This window comes from Peromyscus maniculatus, chromosome 19 (assembly GCF_049852395.1).
Source record: "Peromyscus maniculatus bairdii isolate BWxNUB_F1_BW_parent chromosome 19, HU_Pman_BW_mat_3.1, whole genome shotgun sequence".
Classification (NCBI taxonomy): domain Eukaryota; kingdom Metazoa; phylum Chordata; class Mammalia; order Rodentia; family Cricetidae; genus Peromyscus; species Peromyscus maniculatus.
In genome coordinates this window covers 40,966,768-40,987,864 of record NC_134870.1, presented here as the reverse complement: position 1 = coordinate 40,987,864, position 21,097 = coordinate 40,966,768, and the positions used below count along the sequence as shown (strand labels likewise).

The following is a 21,097-nucleotide window of genomic DNA, read 5'->3' as shown; positions in this document are numbered from 1 at the left end:
ACACTGCTATTTTAATATTTCATAATATAAAATAGTTCATATAGAACCTAACTAAGGTTATCTAGTCAGTAAAAATCAAAGTAGAATATAGATTCCTAGTCTAACACTTTGTTATTACACAAGGCCATTCTGTGGTTGAATATACAATACAGCTTAATTAGACTCTGAGCCATTAGAAAAATACTTGTTCTTTCCGGCAGTGGTGGTACACTCCTTTAATCCTAGCACTTAGAAGGCAGAGGCAGGTGGATCTCTGTGAGTTCGAGGCCAGCATGGTCTACAGGGTGAGTTCCAGGACAGCCAAAACGGTTTCACAGAGAAAATGTCTTGAAACACCAAAACAAAACAACAACAACAAAACACTTGTTCAGCTGGTCATGGTGATGCACGCTTTAATCCCAGCACTCTTGAGGAGGAGGCAGGAGCATTTATGTGACTTTGAGCCTATCCTGGACTCCATAGTGAGTTCCAGAACAGCCAGAGGTACATAATGAGACCCTGTCACAAAAAAAAAAAAAAAAGGAAAAAAAGTTGCTCTGTGGTAGTTTGAATGTAAATGCCCCCATAAGCTCATAAGCTCATAGGGAGTGACACTATTAGGAAGTGTGGCTTTGTTGGAGGAGGTATGGCCTTGTTGGATTAAGTGTGTCACGTGGGGGGGGGGGAGGCTGCTCAAGCTATGTCCAGTGTCTGTCTATTTCCTGTGGCCTACATAAGGATCAAGACGTGGGACTCTCAGCTCTGTCTCCAGCACCATGTTTGCCTACACAGCTATGTTCCACCACAATAATAATGGACTAAATTTCTCAAAACAGTAAGCCATCCCAATTAAATGTTTTCCTTGACATGAACTGCCATGGTCATGGTCTCTTCACATCAATAGAAGCCCTAAGACATGCCCTATACATACAAATTTAAAGACAAATCATGTTCTGGACACTCCATGTTTTAATATTAAGGAACCAGTAAAAAGCCAGGTGTGTTGATGCACACCTTTAATCCCAGAACTTGGGAGGCAGAGGGAGAAGCAGGCAGATCTCTGAGTTCCAAGCCAAGAAAAAAGAAAGAGAAAGAGGAAGAGGAGGGGAGGAGAGGGGCAAAGGGATGGGAGCGAGGCAGGGAAAAGGAGGGGAGGAAGAGGAGAAGAGACACTGAGTCAGTATTTTTATTCTATTTTCAATAAGAAACGGACTCACACTTATAATCCCAGAACACAAGAGACTGAGACAGGATGACTGGCATGAAACTGACATCATCCTGGAACTACAATGTAAGACTTCATTTCCAAAGAGCAAAATTTGTTGTATATTCAATTAGCCCAAACATCAAACATTGACTTTTACTGTCAATTGCTGTGGATATTACTCTATATAAATAAAACACTGATGGCCAGTGACCAGGCAGGAAGTAGGTGGCCAGGCAGGAAGTAGATGGGACAAGGAGAGAGGAGGATTCTGGGAAGTGGAAGGCTGAGAGGGGAGACACTGCAGCCACCGCCAGGACAAGTAGCATGTAAAGACGCCAGTAAGCCACCAGCCACATGGCAAGGTATAGATTTATAAAAATGGGTTAATTTAAGATATAAGAACAGTTAGCAAGAAGCCTGCCACGGCCATACAGTTTGTAAGCAATATAAGTCTCTGTGTTTACTTGGTCGGGTCTGAGCGGCTGTGGGACTGGCGGGTGACAAAGATTTGTCCTGACTGTGGGCAAGGCAGAAAAACTCTAGCTACAGTCAATGCTTGTAAAATAAACACTTGTGCTCTGGTGGGTCTGAAAATAACAAAGGGTACAGCAGGATATAGTAAACAAGTAAGTGCTAAGAGAAAATAAATTTTATAGTCAAATCTTTGCATTCTCAGATTTTACATTTGCTAAGTCAATTGTTACCATCATTGTGCTATTAGTTAAGCTAAGATTAATCTTATAATTAAAGACAGTTTATGCGTTATAAAAAAAATACTTGGCCGGGCGGTGGTGGCGCACGCCTTTAATTCCAGCACTCGGGAGGCAGAGGCAGGCGGATCTCTGTGAGTTCGAGGCCAGCCTGGGCTACCAAGTGAGTTCCAGGAAAGGCGCAAAGCTACACAGAGAAACCCTGTCTCAAAAAACCAAAAAAAAAAAAAAAAATACTTAAGTGTACTTTCTTAATAAGATAAAAAAACATTTCTGATAACTGTTTTCCTAAGATATACTACTTATATTACTGTGTAGTAAAATAAAATAAAATAAAATAAAATAAAATAAAATAAAGAAAATGCATAAAAGATTTTAAAATCTGTAGAAAACACATAACTTAATAAAAATACTTACTTCTAGAGCACTTTGAACTCGGTCTTTACTGGAAGCATTTCTCTTGAAGTTATTTGTTAAATTAATTGGCTCACACCAGTGGTTGCAGTCACCTCCATATAGCAAGCACTCATTTGGTAAAAAGGTTTCTACCCAAAGACGACATACATTATCTTTACAGCAAGTCAACAGTACGTTACATACAGAAGCCCTGAGGAATACAAATATTTTAGAGACAATACTAATTATATAGCACTGTATTAAACATTCTGCAGTGTTTCTATACATATTTAAACACATAACTAATATTAATAAGTGAGGCAGAGGGATGCTTAAGAGTTAGGTAGCTGCTCCTCTAGAGAACCAGAGTTTGATTCCCATCACTAATTAAGTCCAGTTAACGCCAGTTCCAGGGAACCCAATACCTTCTGCTAGCCTCCAAGGGCATTGTACAAACATATATGCAAGCAAAACATCCATATGTATAAAATCTTTAAAAAAAAAATGAAGAGAATGTGTACTGATTTCACAACAGAAAATGTTTACCAACCTATTTCTTCTTTGTCTAGAAGAAAATAGTTCTTGTTATATAATCTAAGATTTTTATTACACCTCATTTGACAAACACAAACAATGTTCCTAGTAAAACTTCCCTATTTATTCAGTGAATGGCTATTATTTTTAACTATTTCATAATACTTTCTGCAAAGCACAAACTCATTAAGAAACTGGTTTAACCATATAGTATACTTATCTTTTTACCTGCCTAGGCTCAAAGCAGTGATGTGCAAGAGAATTCATGACAGATGTTGCTGGAGGGCTTCTCTCCATGTTCCACCAAGTCCCACAATCCACGTATAAAATAATCACTCAGACACTTATATTACTTATAAACTGTATGGCCGTGGCAGGCTTCTTGCTAACTGTTCTTATAGCTTAAATTAATCCATTTCCATAAATCTATACCTTGCCACGTGGCTGGTGGCTTACCGGCGTCTTCACATGCTGCTGGTCATGGTGGCAGCTGGCAGTGTCTCTCTACCTCAGCCTTCCGCTTCCCAGAATTCTCCTCTCTCCTTGTCCCACCTAGTTCCTGCCTGGCCACTGGCCAATCAGTGTTTTATTTATATAGAGTGATATCCACAGCACTTTCCCTTTTCTTCTTTTTTTTTAAAAGGAAGGTTTTAACTTTAACATGGTAAAATTACATATAACAAAACAATTATTGAGCAAGAATTACAATTACAATATTAAAGATGTCCTATCTATCTTATATTTGTAAGTTTAAGGTTTTATATCTAACTTATCTTTTATCATAACTGAGGAAATTACATACATTTGCTTATAGACTGTTTACCTTGTTTATGTGAAGCTTTAGTCCTTAGATTATTTTGGTAGATAAGACTTATAGATTTATAGTCACCTATGCCTGTCATCTCTATAGTTACATTAGTTAGGTTATCCAGATTTACAGATACATATGTCAGATGAACAGGTAATCTTCAAACACTTCATAGACCTAGAGAATATGGCATTTAAATAACTTAGAATTCTGTTGACGTGAGACACAATTGCTCCTGGCTGCACCAATTGATCCCAAGAGAATGTTGGGCTTCTAAGACATTTCCATTTGAAAGTTTGTCTTTTTGGCACAAAATGGCCTACTGGGCAAAGAACTGCCCTTGCCTTGATGGCTGACAGTACAAATGCAATGCTGTCCTTTTTGGACAAGCCGGACACAAGGAAAGCGACCACTGTACTCTGCCAAGACAGGGTAAGATGGTCTTTCAGAAATCCTGCTTCTGAAAATGATCTGTCAGATACTCTAGGCCTGTAGCCAATTTGAATGCACCAACAATGCTGAGAAACATTAGGTGACTGTCCAGGCTGCCAGCTGTCTTGGTCTACTCCTGCAAGATTCCCGAAAGTTGCTTGCATCCATCCACCATTTCTCAGGTACCATTATGTTCCTTCACAGGTCTTTGATGGGATTGAAGACTAGCAGTTATAGTTATAACTTAGTATATATAATATCTTAGATAGAACATATTAAGTATTAGATTCAGGTTCTTTAGGACAGGATACCTTTGAATGATCTTTATAACATGCCATTTACCTATGCTCTATACTTCTCTGGATTTTAGTATGTGTTTCTTGCTTGATATTGTTTGCATTGGTTGTAGTTCCATCTTATCTAGGTCATTATCCCTCATTATTCCTGGACAATATTTGATAACCATTCCTTTGTATATAGTCTTGTATTAGTTTAGAACCTTCTTATTTAGACAAAAAGGGGGAGATGTAGTGGGTAGCCATTCCAGCTTGGATCTGGAAGTTCCAACACCCATTGAGACTCTGGCAACTGTCACGCCTACGAGGCGGGGGCAGGGGAGGCGCCGGGAGACCCGAGAGCTGGATGGGCCAGCGCTCTCTCTGTGTGCTCTCTCTGTGCCGGGACGCTGGACGGTGGAGGTTGACTGAGCAGAGCTCCAGAGAAAACCACTGGACTGCGATACACCTTCCCCAGACCCTGCGACCTACCTATTACTTAATTTGTGAGTTACGCCATTAAATAAATATCCTTTTAACTACGTGGAGTGGCCAAAATAATTTCTCCAATAGATAGACCTTCACAAACTAAATCCATCCTTAGTAATTCTGAACTTTTGGTTATTTCTTTTTATGACATCCTCAAAATAAAAGTATATACAGCCATTACCAACAAAGAAATCTATTACCAGATAATTTAGCAAAATGAAAGGGAGCAAGGGAGGGCAGTAAAGCCAAGAACAGAAGGGAAAAAAGCTAAGAGGAATAAAATTATTCTACAGTAATCACCTTGACATCCATCTCTGCATGATTAAAAAGAACAAGACGCAAAAAAGAAAAATGCAGCAAAACCCGTTTGTCTTGATTATTCTGTCAACATCAACTTCCCTAATCCATTTTCTCACCTCTTTCCCTGTCTGACCCTCACCCACCTTTATCTGTCTACTCCTTTGCATTCCTCTTTTCCATGACTTCTCCATTCTCCCCTTTCTCTGTCCTCTGACATCAGTCTCAGCTTCTCTAGGCCATGTTTTCTTTTCATCTGCCCTGTCTGTCCCTCACCTCACTCTTTTGATTTCTTCTTGAACCTCTTGCTTCTTACTCCTCATATCACCCTAACATTCATCCATCCCTTTCCATTTCCCCTTCCTTTCTTCTATCCCTTGCCTATACTTATTTCCTCTATCTTATGTACTCATAAATACAGACCATAGCAATGAAATTAAAAATAAGCAAATATATCAAGAGGAAAGTAAATCAAAAGACAACAACAAAAGTCAAAGGTTCAAAAGACAATACCAAAGGTTCAAGGTTCATACTGTCAATGAGTAACAAGCAGAGTAGGAACACTTGTAAAGGAAAAGTAGAAGGTAGTAATTTAAGGGTATAATAGATGGCAATCAGATGAAGTCAAAGAACTTAAGAGAAACGAAACAAGCCAGCAAGGTCCCAAATCAAAAGCAGGAGAGAGCACTGATCTCGATGTGTGTATAGCTTAACTGACTCCTGCAGCTGTCTAGTCAATCTGAACAACTGGCAGGTCCTATGCAAAGGGCAGAGAGATGATGGTGTCTTTGGCAGTGTGTCCCTTGATCCCTTCTTAGTTGCACTGTCCTCTCAGTACCTCATGCTAATAGACTGCAGCTCCCCTTCCTCACTTCTTTTACATTTATTATATCCTCGATGTCTATGACAGTGGTTCTCAATCTTCCTAATGCTTCGACCCTTTAATACAGTTCCTCAACTTGTGGTGACCCTTGATCATAAAATTATTTTTGTTGCTACTTTATAATTGTAATTTTGCTACTGTTATAAATCATAATGTAAATATCTGTGTTTTCCTATGTTCTTAGGTGACCTCTATGAAAGAATCATTCAACCCTGACCTACAGGCTGAGAACCACTGGTCTATCATATAGATACAAAGCCCACACAGCACATACAACCAGCAACAAACAATAGGTTTAACCTCACAGAAAGCAATCCTTGTCCCCAATATCTGCCCTATACTGATAAAACAACAAGCTAAGATGGTTTTGCAACTGGTTATCTTCAGCCAACTTTTGGAGATTCAGCAGGGTATCACCAAATCTCCCAACCTGTCCTGTATTCATCACTTTTTAAATAGTGAAGTATATACCTACCACACTAACATGTCTACTGTTCCTTCTCAATCCAGTCTCTCTGAATTCAACTTTGTCACATTAAAAAGGGAAAGAGAGAGACAATAACATAATAAAATGGCCCAAAGGCACATTGTACATGCCCCTAAATGTCTCAGTTTTAGGCATCTGCTTCAGCCTTCACTGTGATGAGTTATGTCAAAACTTAAGCAAGCTAAGTCAGTCCTCAAAAAAAATTCAGTATTTCATAAGCCTGTTTAGTATTTTGATGGTTGTAGCATCAATAAATGAAAATTTTCACTTATTCATCAGAATAAATTAGTTTCTATAAAACAGTACTCTTCAGATAAGTTTAAAAGACAAATTTGTGATGACCAAGCTGGAGTCATTCACAACTTTCAAAGTAAGAGTTAACATACACAATAAAATCATTTTATTCAAAACACATTTTTATGTGTGTAGGCAACAGAGGACTAGAACATAAGTGAACCTGAGGTGAGGTTCCTTCAGCTGACAATACTGATTACCCAAACCATTCTCTCTTAGCTTGAAGGCTCTGACACAAATTAAGAACAGAACCATTCTTTTCCTAGAGTTTCTCTTCTATTCCTCAATTTGACTAGAGGGCTAGAAGAAGGTCAGTAACTACTACACCGGAGCTCAAAAATCTAGGTATATCCTGTTGGTTCACAAGCAAAATACAGTCAACAAATGACTTAGGTACATTACTACAATTCTACTTGAACATCTCCAGCTAAACAGCAACAGCACTACAAAGGTAAGAGACAGATAACCAAATTAGCATTGCCCTGTAGTACAAGATGGATTTTTAGATGGACTTACTAGATCTATGTAACTTACCATAAGAACATATATACATTCTATGTGATAGTAAGTTTTTCAAGGACCACAGAAAAGAACAGTACTAACAGGCACATATTTCTGAGCTTCTATGGGTTAAACTAACTCAGAGCATGATAATATAAAGAATTAACTCTATTTTCCTCAAAGATGTCCTTTCAATAAAGGGTATTTTATTTGTTTGTTTGTTTGTTTTAAAAAAGGATGCCAGAAGCTACAACAGAAAGTACAAAATGAAGAAAATAACTGTCAAACAGTCCACACAAACAGCAATCTATATGAGGAAATAGAATAGAAGAGAAAATATAAACAGCCAGGCGGTGGTGGTACATGCCTTTAATCCCAGCACTTGGGAGGCAGAGCCAGGTGGATCTCTGTGAATTCGAGGCCAGCCTGGTCTGCAGAGCGAGATCTAGGACAGGCACCAAAACTACACAGAGAAACCCTGTCTCCAAAAAAAACCATAAAAAAAATAAAAATAAAAATAAAAATAAAAATAAGGAAGGAAGGAAGGAAGGAAGGAAGGAAGGAAGGAAGGAAGGAAGGAAGGAAGGAAGGAAGGAAAGAAAGAAAGAAAGAAAGAAAGAAAGAAAGAAAGAAAGAAAGAAAGAAAGAAAGAAAGAAAACAAAAACGTAGAATTCTTTGACAAAGACATCTGATAGAGAAATAAATTATCTTGGTCTTAAATTCCCTTTGAGGTTCTTATACTGAGCATTAATCATACTTGACCAGACATGTGCAGCCTGGAACAATTGACTATTACCCTAATTTTCAAAGGCTCCAAGTAAGAAAACCAGTCAAATAGGTAATGCTCCCTTAACACACAGTGAAATCACAACCAATCAACTGACCTTGGCATATATTTGCTTGTTTTCCGCCAGGAAAATCCATTTACAGCTCGTGGATGGGCCAGATACACAAAAGAAAAGTCGATTTCTCCTTGGGATTGTTTTTCTGAATCTTTATCTGGGGAGGTAACAGCTGGTCGCCAGTTTTCTACATTATACCATACTTTTAGAAGACAGTCATCCTAAGGAGAAAAAAAAGTATACAATGACCATATAACCTCATATATTATTCAGGAAAAATAAAATTAAGGGCTTCTTTTCCTTAAGCCAAAAATCAAGCAATACTAAAAAGAATAAGTCAGTTAATATTTATAAGTTCAAAAATAAAAGTATAGGAGGCTGGAGATAGCTCAACAGTTAGAGTGTGTGCTCCATAAGCAGGAGGATCTGAATTTGACTCTCCAGAACCCATATAGAAAAGTCAGGTGCCACAGTGCTATAATCCCCATTGAGAAGGCAGGGACAGGAGACCCTGGAGCTTTCTGGCCAGCCAATCCAATCTAGCCCACACTGAGATTCAGGCTCAATAGAAAATACAGTGGATACTCATCATAAAGACACTACTTGATTTCTGGCCTTTATTCTTTGTGTACAAGCCTGCACACATACCACATACATATGTGCATACCAAGGTGCACGTACACATAGTCTTAAAATATAATGTAGTACAGACACACAATTCTACAACAGTATTTTCAAAATTTACCTTTCCAGCAGTGGCAAAAAATTCTCCATCTGGAGAAAATTTCATTAAATGGACTTGGGAAGCAGTTCTGTAAATTAAACACAGAAGAGCTAATCAGCAAGAAAACTAGGTTCAAAATAATTAGCAATATTCAAATTAAACTCCAGCAATTTCTTATTCTTACAGAATTTTTTTTTTTTGGTAAGAGTTTCACACTCACTTTTTCCCCCCTTATAAGATGAGGTCTTGCAATGTGGATCAGGTTAGGTCTTAATACCAGGCTAAGCAGCCCCCTGCCTCTATAACACATAGCTAGAACTACAGACTACCATGCCTGACTCTAAAGGCTGACTCAAGTATTTTGTTGCTGCTGTTGTTGAGAAATTTTCATACGGTGATGTTTTATTTGTGCTGAAATGTGATTTTATTTGTATATTAATAAATAAAGTTACCTGGGGGTCAGAGCTAATAGCAAGCCACAGCAGAAGTCTGGCAGTGGTAGCACACGCCCTTAATCTGATCACATGGCAGGCAGAGTCTCTGTGTGGTCAAGGACATAGCCAGCATGGAGACACACACCTTTAATCTCAATACCAACCACAGAAGGCCTTGAGGTCTGTATAGACAGGCATTGACAAGGAGGTTATGTGGTTGGGTTTACAACCAATGAGAAGGCAGAACAGAAAGTCAATAAAATGACAGATACACAGGAAGTAGCTCTCTTTCTCAGGGGAAGGACGACAGCAGCAGCAAAGGGTAAGAAGGCGGTTTTAAGTCTCAGCTCTTAGCTACTGCTCTGACTTCTTAGGCTTTTAACTCTGCATTTGGCTCTGTGTTTCTTATTTAATAAGACGTTACATCTACATTTTTGTTAGTTTTGTGTTTGTTTTTTTTCCCACTTTTTTTGTTGTCAGAGATTGAACTCAAGGGTCTGCACATGCTAAGTACATGCTTCACTAGAGACCTTCTCCAGACCCCTAACTTTTAAGCATATTCCAAAAAAGAACAAGTTACTAAGATAGAAACTTAAATATAAAATACATATTTCTAAGTCATGCAAATGTAGGTAATTCCAGCATTCAGAGAAAAACTTAAGAATATTGCAAGTTTCAGGCCAATGTGGCCTACATCACGACTACTTTAGGCAAGCAACGGATATATGGTGAGGCTGTCTCAAAAACCAAACCTAGAGCAGTGGAAACTCCCTGGAATCTAGAAGGAGTGACTCTAGCAAAGTCTCCTAATAATGGGGAATACAGAGCTCAAACTGGCCACCTTCTATAACCAACCTAGGCTCCCTGCACTGGGACGGGGACATCAACCAAACCACAAAACCTTTGACCTACAATTTGTTCAGCCTGCAAGACATGCTGGGGCAATGATGGCATAAAGCTTGTACAAGTGGCAACCCATGACTGGTTCAACTTCAGACCTATGCCACAAGAGGAAGCCCATGCCCGACACTGCCTGGATGGCCAGGAACCAGAGGCAGGACAGCCCAGAAACACTGGGTAAAACTAAACATGGCTAGCAAAAAAAAAAAGAGAGAAAGAAAGGATTCCTAATAATCTTCTGTTATACTCATAAATCAGTGCATAGCCAACTGTCATCAGAGGAGTGTCATCCAGCAACCAAAGGGAGTAGATACAGAGACCCACTGCCAAATACTACGAGGAGCCAGGGACCCACCCCTGCTCCAAGAAGAGGGAGAGGAAGGACTGTAGAAGCCAGAGGGGTTAAGGGACACCATGAGAACATGGCCCACAGAATCAACTAAGCAAGGCTCATAGAGACTCACAGAAACTGAAGCAACAACCATGGACCCTGTATGGGTCTAAGCTAGGTCCTTTGCATATACCTTACAGTTGTATAGCTTGGTGTTCTTGTGGGACTCCCAACAACGTGAGTGTGGTAAGTCTGATTCTCTTGCCTCCATTTGGGAGGATTGCCAAGTTCAGCTACGGTATGAAGGCTTGTGCCCAGTCTTATTGTATCTTGTTAGGCCAAGTTCAGAGAATATCCCTAGGAGGGCTGATCATTTCTTTTTTTTCGGAAAAGAGAGGAAGAGTTGATCTAAGTCTGAGGGAGAGGAGAGATTAGAGAGGGACTGAGAGGAGTGGAGGGAGAGGAAACTGAGGTCAGAATATAATGTATAAGAGAAGAATAACAATAAAAAACAAACAAATGAAAAACAATTTCCTAAGAAATTATGTGTGTACTTGTGTGTATGTGTGTGTGTGTGTGTGCGCGCGCGCGCGTGTATGTGTGTGTGTAAAAGCAAGCAAACATTCACTCTCACATCATTACCAAAAGCAACTTAAGAAATGAGTTTGTTTCATCTTAAAGCTTACTGCCCATCATAAAGGGAAGTCAGGAGAGAAATACAAGGCAGGAATCTGCAGACAGGAACTAAAGCAGAGGCCATGGAGGAATGCTGCTTGCTAGCTTGCTCCTCTTGGCTTTCTTCATTTGCTTTCTTATACACTCTAAGGTCCTGCCCAGTAACAGCACCACCTACAGTGGACAGGGCCTACTCACAACAAATATCAACCAGGAAAATCCCCCCACACGCTTGCCTAAAGGGCATTCTGATGGGGGCATTTACTCAATTGAAGTTCTCTTTTCTCAGATGACTAGCTTGTGTCAAGTTGACGAAAACCTGGCCAACACAGATATTTTACTCTATCTCTTATCACCTTATTTTTTGAGACAGTATCTCTCACTGAACCCAGAGCTTGTCTTTCAGCTAGAATGGCTGGCTAGTTAACAAGCCCTTGGATCCTCCTGTTGCTGGCCTCCTACCTCTCACACTGAGATTATACATGTGTGCTATTATGTTTGTCTTTTACATGGATGCAGAACATCCAAACTCAGGTCCTCATGCATGTATAGTAAACATTTACACAACTTAGCCATCTCCCCAGCCTGTACACTCATCACTCACCTGGTTAATCTTTGAGATATTCTTACACCAAATTGTGAAAAATGTGCCAAGGACAGCTGGCTTGTAATCCCAGCACTCAAGAGACTGGGGCATAGGATTTTGAGTTCAGGGCCAGCATAGCAAGACCCTTGTCTTTTCTTAAAACAACAACTATAGCAGCCTTTCTAAAAGCAAAACAAATCTTAGTATTCCTACTTAATCCCTCAGAAACTTCTAGATTCCTTCACAGTAAACAAAAAGACAAAGGCATCTGGATATGGTGGCTATAGCAGTTTCAATGACAATGTCCCCATGGGTCATAGTCTGAATACTTGGTTATCCCCTGAACTGATTGTGAAGGATTAGGAGGTGTGATCTTGTTGGAGATGTGTCATTGGGTTCAGATTTTGAGGTTTCAAAAGACTTGCACCATTGCTGGTGTGTGCTTTCTGCCTCCTTTTGCAAATCAAGACGTGAACACTGCTGTGGGATGTCTTTCTGTACACTGTGAATGTGTGTTGCTCTCACTGGCTGATAAATATAGCTGTTTTGTCAATGGTGAGGCAGAATAAGGTTAGGCAATACATTCAAACTGAAGACAGAGAGGAAGAAGGGTGAAGTCAAGAGAGACACTAGCCTGCCACTCAAGGAGCAACAAGATGCCAGCAGACCAGTAGTTCCACCGCCATATAGCAATATATAGATTAATAGAAATGGGTTAATTTAAGATGAAAGAGCTAGCTAGCAAGAAACCTCAGTCATAGGCCATATAGTTTGTAATTTGTGTTTACTTGGGACCAAGTGGCTGTAGGACCGAGTGGGACACAGGAAAACTTCTAGCTACATCTGGTGTTCCAATGTGGGGCAAGGATTTCCACCTAAAACCGGTGAAAGCTTTAAAAAAAGATTCTAAAATGGAGCCAAGAGCAGCTTCCTAGTTCGTGTCACTCATGGGGGCCACAGGACAGAGACACTATAGCATTTAAGCTTGAGCACAGCATGGTGGATTCTCTGCCACAGTACACAGAGGTGTCTCCAAACTGAACAGTGCACTGTGTGGTGGATTTAGCTTTTGGTAGTATAGACAAATAATAATAATAATAATAATAATAATAATAATAATAATAATAATAAAAATAAAAAGGTTTCTGGACTACATGCTGCTCGATGGAGGCACAGACCCACTGCTTTCCAGAGTTGGCGGTGAGTATGGCTCCCAGAGCTAGCGGTAAACATACCTCTGCTATGTTGGGAAACCGAAAGGGGCAGAGTCAACAGCCAAAGCCGCTGCACAGCTTAGGAGTTTAAAATCTTTCCTGGACAGAAAAAGATTATAGATACACAATAAGACAGATTCAGATAAAATAAACCTCAAAACGACTTATAGTGTGTGTAAAATGTATGTAGGCTTGGAAAAGAGAGGAAAATGAGTATAGGCAGTTATAAAAAGAAATAAATAGTTTTAAAAAATGAAGTCTTTAAAGAGACAGTAAAAATAACATAAAAGAAATAAGCCACATAAAGATGGAAAATACACAAAGAGTCTGAATTATGCATATTGTGTTTTCTTTAAATTTTTTGATTGTTAATGAGCTAACTGCAGAAAGACATTTGATTGTAAAAGCTGCAAAGTTAAACCAATACATATATTTTAAAGGTATCTTGACTTCACAATTTGGATCTAAGGATATGTTGCTTTGGAAAAGAGGCTCTGCTTTTGTTTGCACAGGAAGCAAGAGGCTGTGGATTTGTTCCAGGTTAAGATGGATCAGATTTGATCAAGCCAGACCTCCTGAACCTTGACAGATGGTATCTATCAACAAAGGTTATATAGCTGGTCTTCCCAGGGCTTGACTATTATCTCAAATTTTCTCAGGATTCCCATAAGATTGCCAGGACTCCCAATCAGCAGGAAATAGTAAGAAAAGCTACACCCAAGTTCCCAAAATACTGTTTATAAATGTTTATTTTATTTAAAGTGGGTGGATTATAAATGCAATCTTTTTCTAAAGCAGAAAAGGGGATATAGCTATGATAGGATAAAAGGGCAGATTATTAAATCTACTTTTAAAAAGCAACAACTTGTCTGAAATATTTTACACTGCTATGGATTTTATTTATTGATACAAATTTAAAGTTAATTTTGTTATACTGTATGTATATTTCTTCTCTTGTTTAAGGTATTATGTTTATGCAATTCATTTAAAATTGTAATATATAATTAAGAACTACAGCTTAATAATCATTTATGATAATCATATATATAGCCAAGTTAGTTAAATTTTTTAGGTATACAAAGATATATTTCAATTAGGTAGGTAGTCTTCAAACACTGAAGTGTTTGAAAAGACTTACAGAATATGGCATTTAAAATGTTTTAAAAACTTAATACTTTTCTGGACAGTGAGACACATCTGCTCCTGGCAGTACCAGTTACTTCAGATAAGATGATGGGCATCAAAGAAACTCCATATGTAGTTTGCTTTCTTTATGGCAAAAGTTAGCCATTTGGGCAAGAAACTGCTTTTGCCTGGACTGCTTGAAAATATGCTATATAAACTGTACATGTACCCATAAGAAAGTGACCACTGAACTTTGCCAATTCAAAGCAAGAGGGTCCTTCAGGTTCCTGCTTCACAGAAAAACTGCCAGACATTCTGCAGGACACAAAGGAAAGTGACTGATGAACTCTGCCAATAGGCAAGACAATCTTCCAAATTTCATGCTTCACTAAAAAGTTTGCCAGAGACTCTAGGCCTTTAGGCTGAAGATGGATGCCCCAATGTTGTAGAGGAACTTTGGATGACTGTCCAGGTAGCCAGATGTCTCTGTCATTTCTAGAATTTTGGAAGTTGCTTACAATGCACTTCCTATTTACTTAGGCAATATATCCTTCTAGGGTCTTTGATGGAGTTGAAGACTAGAAAGTTTAATTATAGTTTTCCTTAGTTATGATAAAAGGGGAATTAAATATAAAACTTTAGACTCACAAATATAGAATATTTTCTTTAATTTTACCAAATACAAACAGACTAGATATCATAACTAATTCTTGCTTGAAAACTGTTTTGTTATATTTAATTTTACTATGTTAAAGTTAAAACCTTCATTTTTGATTAGACAGAAAAGGGGAAGTGCTGTGGGATGTCTTTCTGTACACTGTAAATATGTGTTGCTCTCATTGGCTGATAAATATAGCTGTTTTGCCAATGGTGAGGCAGAGTAAGGTTAGGCAGTACATTCAAACTGAAGACAGAGAAAGAAGGGTGGAGTCAAGAGGGACACCAGCCTGCTGCCCAAGGAGGAACAAGATGCCAGCAAACCAGTAATGCTACCGCCATATGGCAATATATAGATTAATAGAATTGGGTTAATTTAAGATGAAAGAGCTAGCTAGCAAGAAGCCTGAGCCATAGGCCATACAGTTTGTAATTAGTATAAGCCTCTGTGCGTTTACTTGGGACCAAGCAGCTGAGGGACCGGGTGGTACACAGGAAAACTTCCAATTACAAGCTCTCAGCTGTTCCTGCCACCATTCCTGTGTTCCACCGTCATGGACTCTAACCTTCTTACACTATAAGCAAGCCCAACTAAACACTTTATTTTACAAGTTGCCTTGGCCGTGGTGTTTTGTCACAGCAACAGGAAAGTAAATAAGCCAGTAGTAATGCCAATAGTCCCAGCTACTGAGAAGACTGAGGCAGGAGGATCACTTTAGTGTGTAAGACCAGCCTGAGCAACATAGCAAGAGATTTCCCTCCTCCCCAAATGTCCTCACAATGATGTATAAACAGTTCTCCTCTATCATTCTGTGTCTTGCTCATGTCACCCTAGCCACCAGTTAAACACTCATACATACAGAACTTTGATGACATCTATTTCTTTCAGTTTGGTCCTCCAATGTGACCTCCGGTTCTCTTTCACTTACCTTGCTTACTTTTTGTCTTCAAAGTTCTTAACTCAAACATGTCATCAGTGTTTCAAGCACATCACCAGTAAGGAATGTGATCAAAACTGAACTTTGAGATGTATGCTAGTCATCTTAAGCTGATCCTAAATCACAACATATAGTCTTTGATCTTTTCTACTTGCTTAATAAGAAACAGTCTCAAATCAATTGTTGTGCCTATTCTAAGTTACTGTTGCATTCTCTGAACTTAAACAGTCTTTCCTCCCTTCTCACAAATACACAAAGCACATTTTATGTTCTCTGTTTATTTCATGGAAACCTTTCAAAATACTTATAGGAAGAGATAAGTCCCTCCCCCTTTAGTAAGTTAAAGCAAATGGCAAAACAAAGACATGATGGTAGGACAGCTGAAAGTTCATATCTTGATCTACAAAAATGAGACAGAAGGGTAACAAAAGTAAAGCCTAGCTCTCTAAAACATTATTTATGCAAAATTCTATTCTCCCTCCACATAGTAACAGGTTTACTCCTATGACACCTCTTCTACAAATTTAGTATATAGATCTGCCCTGCTGTCCTTTGGTGCCTGATAACATTCTATTACTACTTCATATAAAATGGAGTAAGAATTCCATCCTGTTATTCCAGTTTACCTGTGTAACACTGATCTTCCCCTAACTGTTCAATGTAACATTTAAGCAATTTTACAGATTTTTGGAACATATTAGGCAACCAAAAAATATCTGTTAAATGATGGAAATCTGAAAATGCTAACCAAAATATATGAAAAAAAATAAGCCTACTGAGTCATACTTATAAATTTCTAGAAAGAAAATATTAATTTACTGTTCTTATCAATAGTTCATAATACACCTTTTACTTTGAACACTCACTATTAATAGATATTATTCATCCTCTTCTTTCTGGACATTGTACCTTTTTTATTTAGAAATAAGTCAATCAACTCTTAAAATGTTTGCTAGTTATACATACTGAAACTTTGAAAATTCTCTCTTCACATCTTCATAACCCACTGTTATAAACTAACATTTGATCCATTCTTTTCTTTTTTTCTTTTTTTTTTTTCTTCAAGACAGGGTTTCTCTGTGTAGCTTTGCGCCTTTCCTGGGACTCACTTCCTGGGTCCAGGCTGGCCTCGAACTCACAGAGATCCTCCTGGCTCTGCCTCCCAAGTGCTAGGATTAAAGGCGTGTGCCACCACCGCCCGGCTGATCCATTCTTTTCTAACCAATCTTATTTTTAAAAGAAAGCATTAACCCCAAAACTGCACTTATTTCTCCTAAAATTTTTATTTCCTTAGGGAAATATTTTATTTGTATAGTCAAACCTACTAATTTTTCCTTCTCTTTCAATTTCTAGCTTTGGTGTCATATTTAGAAAATGCATTTACTTACTTTTAAACACCATTTTTATTTGTCCAACAGCAACATAACATAAATGACTAATAAGTGTGTGGAAGTTATAAGACAACTTGGAGGAATCAGTCCTCTCCTTCCACCACATAGGTTCTGAACTTAGTTTGTCGGGCTTTGTAGCAAGCATCTATGGGATGAGCCATCTCACTGCCAACCTACGTTTAATTTAGTCTAACCCTAGACTCAAATGTCTGTTCACACTGAACAAACTAAAAATCATATATAGAACCAACTTATAAAATAAAAAATGCAGGACAGGTTTACTCTCTAGTCAGTTGCTTACTTGCAATGCCAAATGCACACCCAATCTCCAAAATTAAGACTTGTTCTAGGATTTTCATCTTCAGTTTGCTTCCTTGAGTTAGTATTACACCAGAGCTGAAGACAGTTGGAACCAGTTAAAAGACGATTACCTAAAGAAATATACAAATATACTATTTACCATTTATTATGTAGACAGTTAACACTGAGTTAAGATACATACTCAAGAATCTTGTAAGACTATAGAATATAACACAGTTTCTAAACAGAAACTGCAAAAGAATAATTTCAGGTTGGCTAGATGGCTCAAGAGGATAGCATTTACTTCTGAGCCTAATGAACCCTCATGATGGAAGATAGAACCAACTCCTGCAAATTGTCCTCTGACCCCCAAATATGAACCATAGCATGGGCATACCCATACATATATACACATAATAAATAAGTACTGTAGTTTTAATGAAGATATATATATATAGATAGATATAGATATATAGAGATATAGATATATATACTAAAACAAAAGAATAAATTAAAAAAAAAAAAACTAGACCTGTTAGCATCTTGCTATGGAAGGAAACGATCCTATGAATCCCTGTCCTTCCCTTGGGGATTATTAACAGATAATGGTAAGTGGGGGGAGGGACCAGTGAGTGCCCATCCCTCTCTGATTATCTACAGGTTATCAGTCCTGAGAGAGAAAAAACATTTTGTGTTACAGCCATTGGTAGGGAGCCCATACTCTTGGAAATAATCTCTCACTCAGGATTCTGTAAGAAATGCTAATAAAATGCAATGAGAAAGGAAGGAAAGGAGGAGGGAGTGAAGGAGGGGGGGACAAGGAAAAAGAAAGGAAACAAAGAAAAGTTAATCCAGCAAAAGCAGAACTTTAGGTCAGAAATTTATAAATCCATGTATCTACATCATTTAATTGGCCAAGCAAATTGGATCTAGTTAGGCAATCTTTGAACTTCAGTTTTCTTATCCATAAATTCAGAGCTTTCTAGTATTATAAGGATTAACTGTAACTTGTACAAAGTCTGTAGCTAGGCCCTCATGCAATATGACTTTCCCACATCTCCAACAAGAATGGAATTGGTTTCTCTTATTACTTGAATACCTAGACTCCCATTTTGTTCTGAACAGAGAATGAAACACGAAAATCCTCTGGATAAGGAAGGCCAGGCTTTAAGAGTATTTGCCACTTAAACTTGCAATCTCAAAATTTAACCACCATGTAAAATTTATACTACCCTGCTGTAGAGGCCGCATGAGAGACAGGCCACATAGAGAACAACGGTATCCCACTAGAGAACTAGCTAAAGGTCCATACATGTGAACAAAGTCTTTCTTTGACCCTTTACCAGAAAGGTACTTCAGGTAATACACAGATAAGAGACAAGGCATTCCCACAAAACTCTGTAGCAATTCCAACCCATAGAACAAAAGCAGGAAAATGATTGTTGCTTTAATCTATGAAATATTTATTTTTATTTTGTATGTGTGTTTTTGTCTGCATGTATGTCTGTGTACCACATCCTTTAGGACTGGACTTAGAGTTATGAGCCACCATGTGGTTGCTGGGAATAGAACTAGGTTCCTCTGAAAGAACCAGTGCTCTTCACTGTTAGCCATCTCTCCAGCCCCAAGTTATGTACTTTTTAATGCAAATACACATATTACTTAGAAGTAACATCTTTTTCCTATTTTATCTAATTGTTAAAATCTTTCAAAAAGTCAGATCAAAAGAAGCCTTGTCAAGAAAATCTTCTTTTCCAGAGAGAATTATTTCTTTTTCCAAAAGTAACAGTTATTCTGTATAATATTTATCATGTCCTATCATTTAATATTGCTTGTATTTGCCTTCATTTCAGTACAAATTATAAAAGGGCACAATTTGCTTTATTTACTTTTATATTTACCACAGTTTGACTGCTGTGGGATGTTCTGTATGTTAAATGTGTTGCTCTGATTGGTTAATAAATAAAATGCTGACTGGCCAATAGCCAGGCAGGAAGTATAGGCAGGACAAGCAGAGAAGAGAATTCTGGGAACAGAAAGGCTGAGTCAGGAGACGCTGCCAGCCGCCGCCATGAGTACCAACATATAAGGTACTGGTAAGCCTCAAAGCATGTGGCAAGGTATAGATTTACAGAAATGGGTTAATTTAAGATGTAAGAACTAGATAGCTAGAAGCCTGAGCCATTAGGCCAAACAGTTTAAATAATATAAGCGTCTGTATGTTTATTTTATAAGTGGGCTATGGGACTGCTGAGACTTGGCAGGACCCTGAGAGAAAAACTCAAGCTACATTTGACAGATGAAAGAGTAATAAAGACAAATTAGTTCAGTGACATTTGATCCTGATAATCTTGTTATATTCCTTACCTGTGGGATCCCAAGTTATATTATGTGCTATTGAGTCCAGAAAAAATTGGCCACTTTTTTGCCACTGACTATAAAGTTCCTAAAATGAGAAAAAAGTCAGTTAGCTAATTGTGATTAGCATCTTTTATATCAAATGAACATGTTCACATTTGTTGTGCTCAAATTTATGCAGCCCTTTTTTTAGGAGAAGAAAACAATTCTGTCAAGAGAAATAGGAATTACATCAGTGATTCCAAACCTGTGGGTTGAGACCTGGTTGGGGGTCACATATCAGATATCCTGCATATTTACATTGTGATTAATAACAGTTGCAAAATTACAGTTATAAAGTAGCAACAAAATAATTTTATGGTTGGGGATGGTCACCACAACATGAGGAACTGTATTAAAAGGCCACAGCATTAGGAAGACTGAGAATCACTGAATTAGATAAGAAGACTCTTGAAAGACAACCCAATGCTAGGATCTGAAAGTCTATCCTTAGTATAAAAAAACCAATAAACATTTATCTTACCTAACCTCACATCAAACATTTCTTTCAATATTTGTATTTTATTATAATAAAGTCCAAAGTGTAATTTTAAATGTGTGTCCATAGGTCCAATAATTTAAATATTCTTCTCTTAATGTTTCATCCCTATCTGAGATACATTACTTCCTTAATATAATACTTTCCCACTCTTTCAAATATCTTTTATTTAAACCTACAAATCAGTACAAAAAAATACACATGGCATTATATATACAAATTAAAACTGGGGTATCCTTACCACTAGTATACAACCCAACATTTCCTATTGTTGGTTCATTTTAAGTTCAAACTATGGCCTATTAAATTAACCCATAAATACTGTCTTACTGCAATGGTCCTCAAACTTCCATACAACAAAAAATAGCCTATGCTATTTATTAAAAGTTCAAGTTTCCAAATCCATGCCCCAAAACTCAGGTTCAAAAAGTAAACTTTGAAGCACAGGAATATGGACTTTAAACGAATACCTCAGGTGATTTTGACACCACAGATGGAGTACAGTATACCCTTTTAGGAAATAAGGGCACTGCCAGAATAGCTCTTAATCACAGTGAACATCAGAGCCCTCAATAGATCATCTTTAGCTGACTTGTGCACACTGCACATTCCATACTTGTGTTAGTACATGTAAATATGTTACCTTTAAAACTTTGTGTGTTTTTCAAAACAAAACAAAGACAAAAAAAAAAAAAAGGACCAGACACCAATAAAGACAAGTAGCCTAAGTGATCCAGCCTCTCAGAATGTCTCTTTACAGTTTTATCAAAATTCTGTATCTACAACAACTT

At 38.0% G+C, this 21,097-nt stretch overlaps 1 protein-coding gene across 5 annotated transcripts in view; it reads right to left on the bottom strand.

Moving 5' to 3' along the window:
- The window catches only part of Dmxl1 (Dmx like 1), a 151,741-nt gene that overhangs the window by 113,747 nt on the left and 16,897 nt on the right, over positions 1-21,097 (bottom strand). For all 5 annotated transcript variants that reach the window (XR_013046084.1, XM_076555237.1, XM_076555238.1 and 2 more), the window contains exons 4-8: positions 19,778-19,856; positions 17,412-17,541; positions 8,881-8,947; positions 8,178-8,356; positions 2,314-2,503 (exon numbers count right to left, since the gene is read on the bottom strand). Coding sequence is in view for 4 of the 5 variants with exons in the window: in XM_076555237.1 (XP_076411352.1) it covers positions 2,314-2,503; positions 8,178-8,356; positions 8,881-8,947; positions 17,412-17,541; positions 19,778-19,856 (645 nt within the window). In the remaining variant the exon portion in view is untranslated. The remainder of the gene's footprint in view (positions 1-2,313; positions 2,504-8,177; positions 8,357-8,880; positions 8,948-17,411; positions 17,542-19,777; positions 19,857-21,097) is intronic.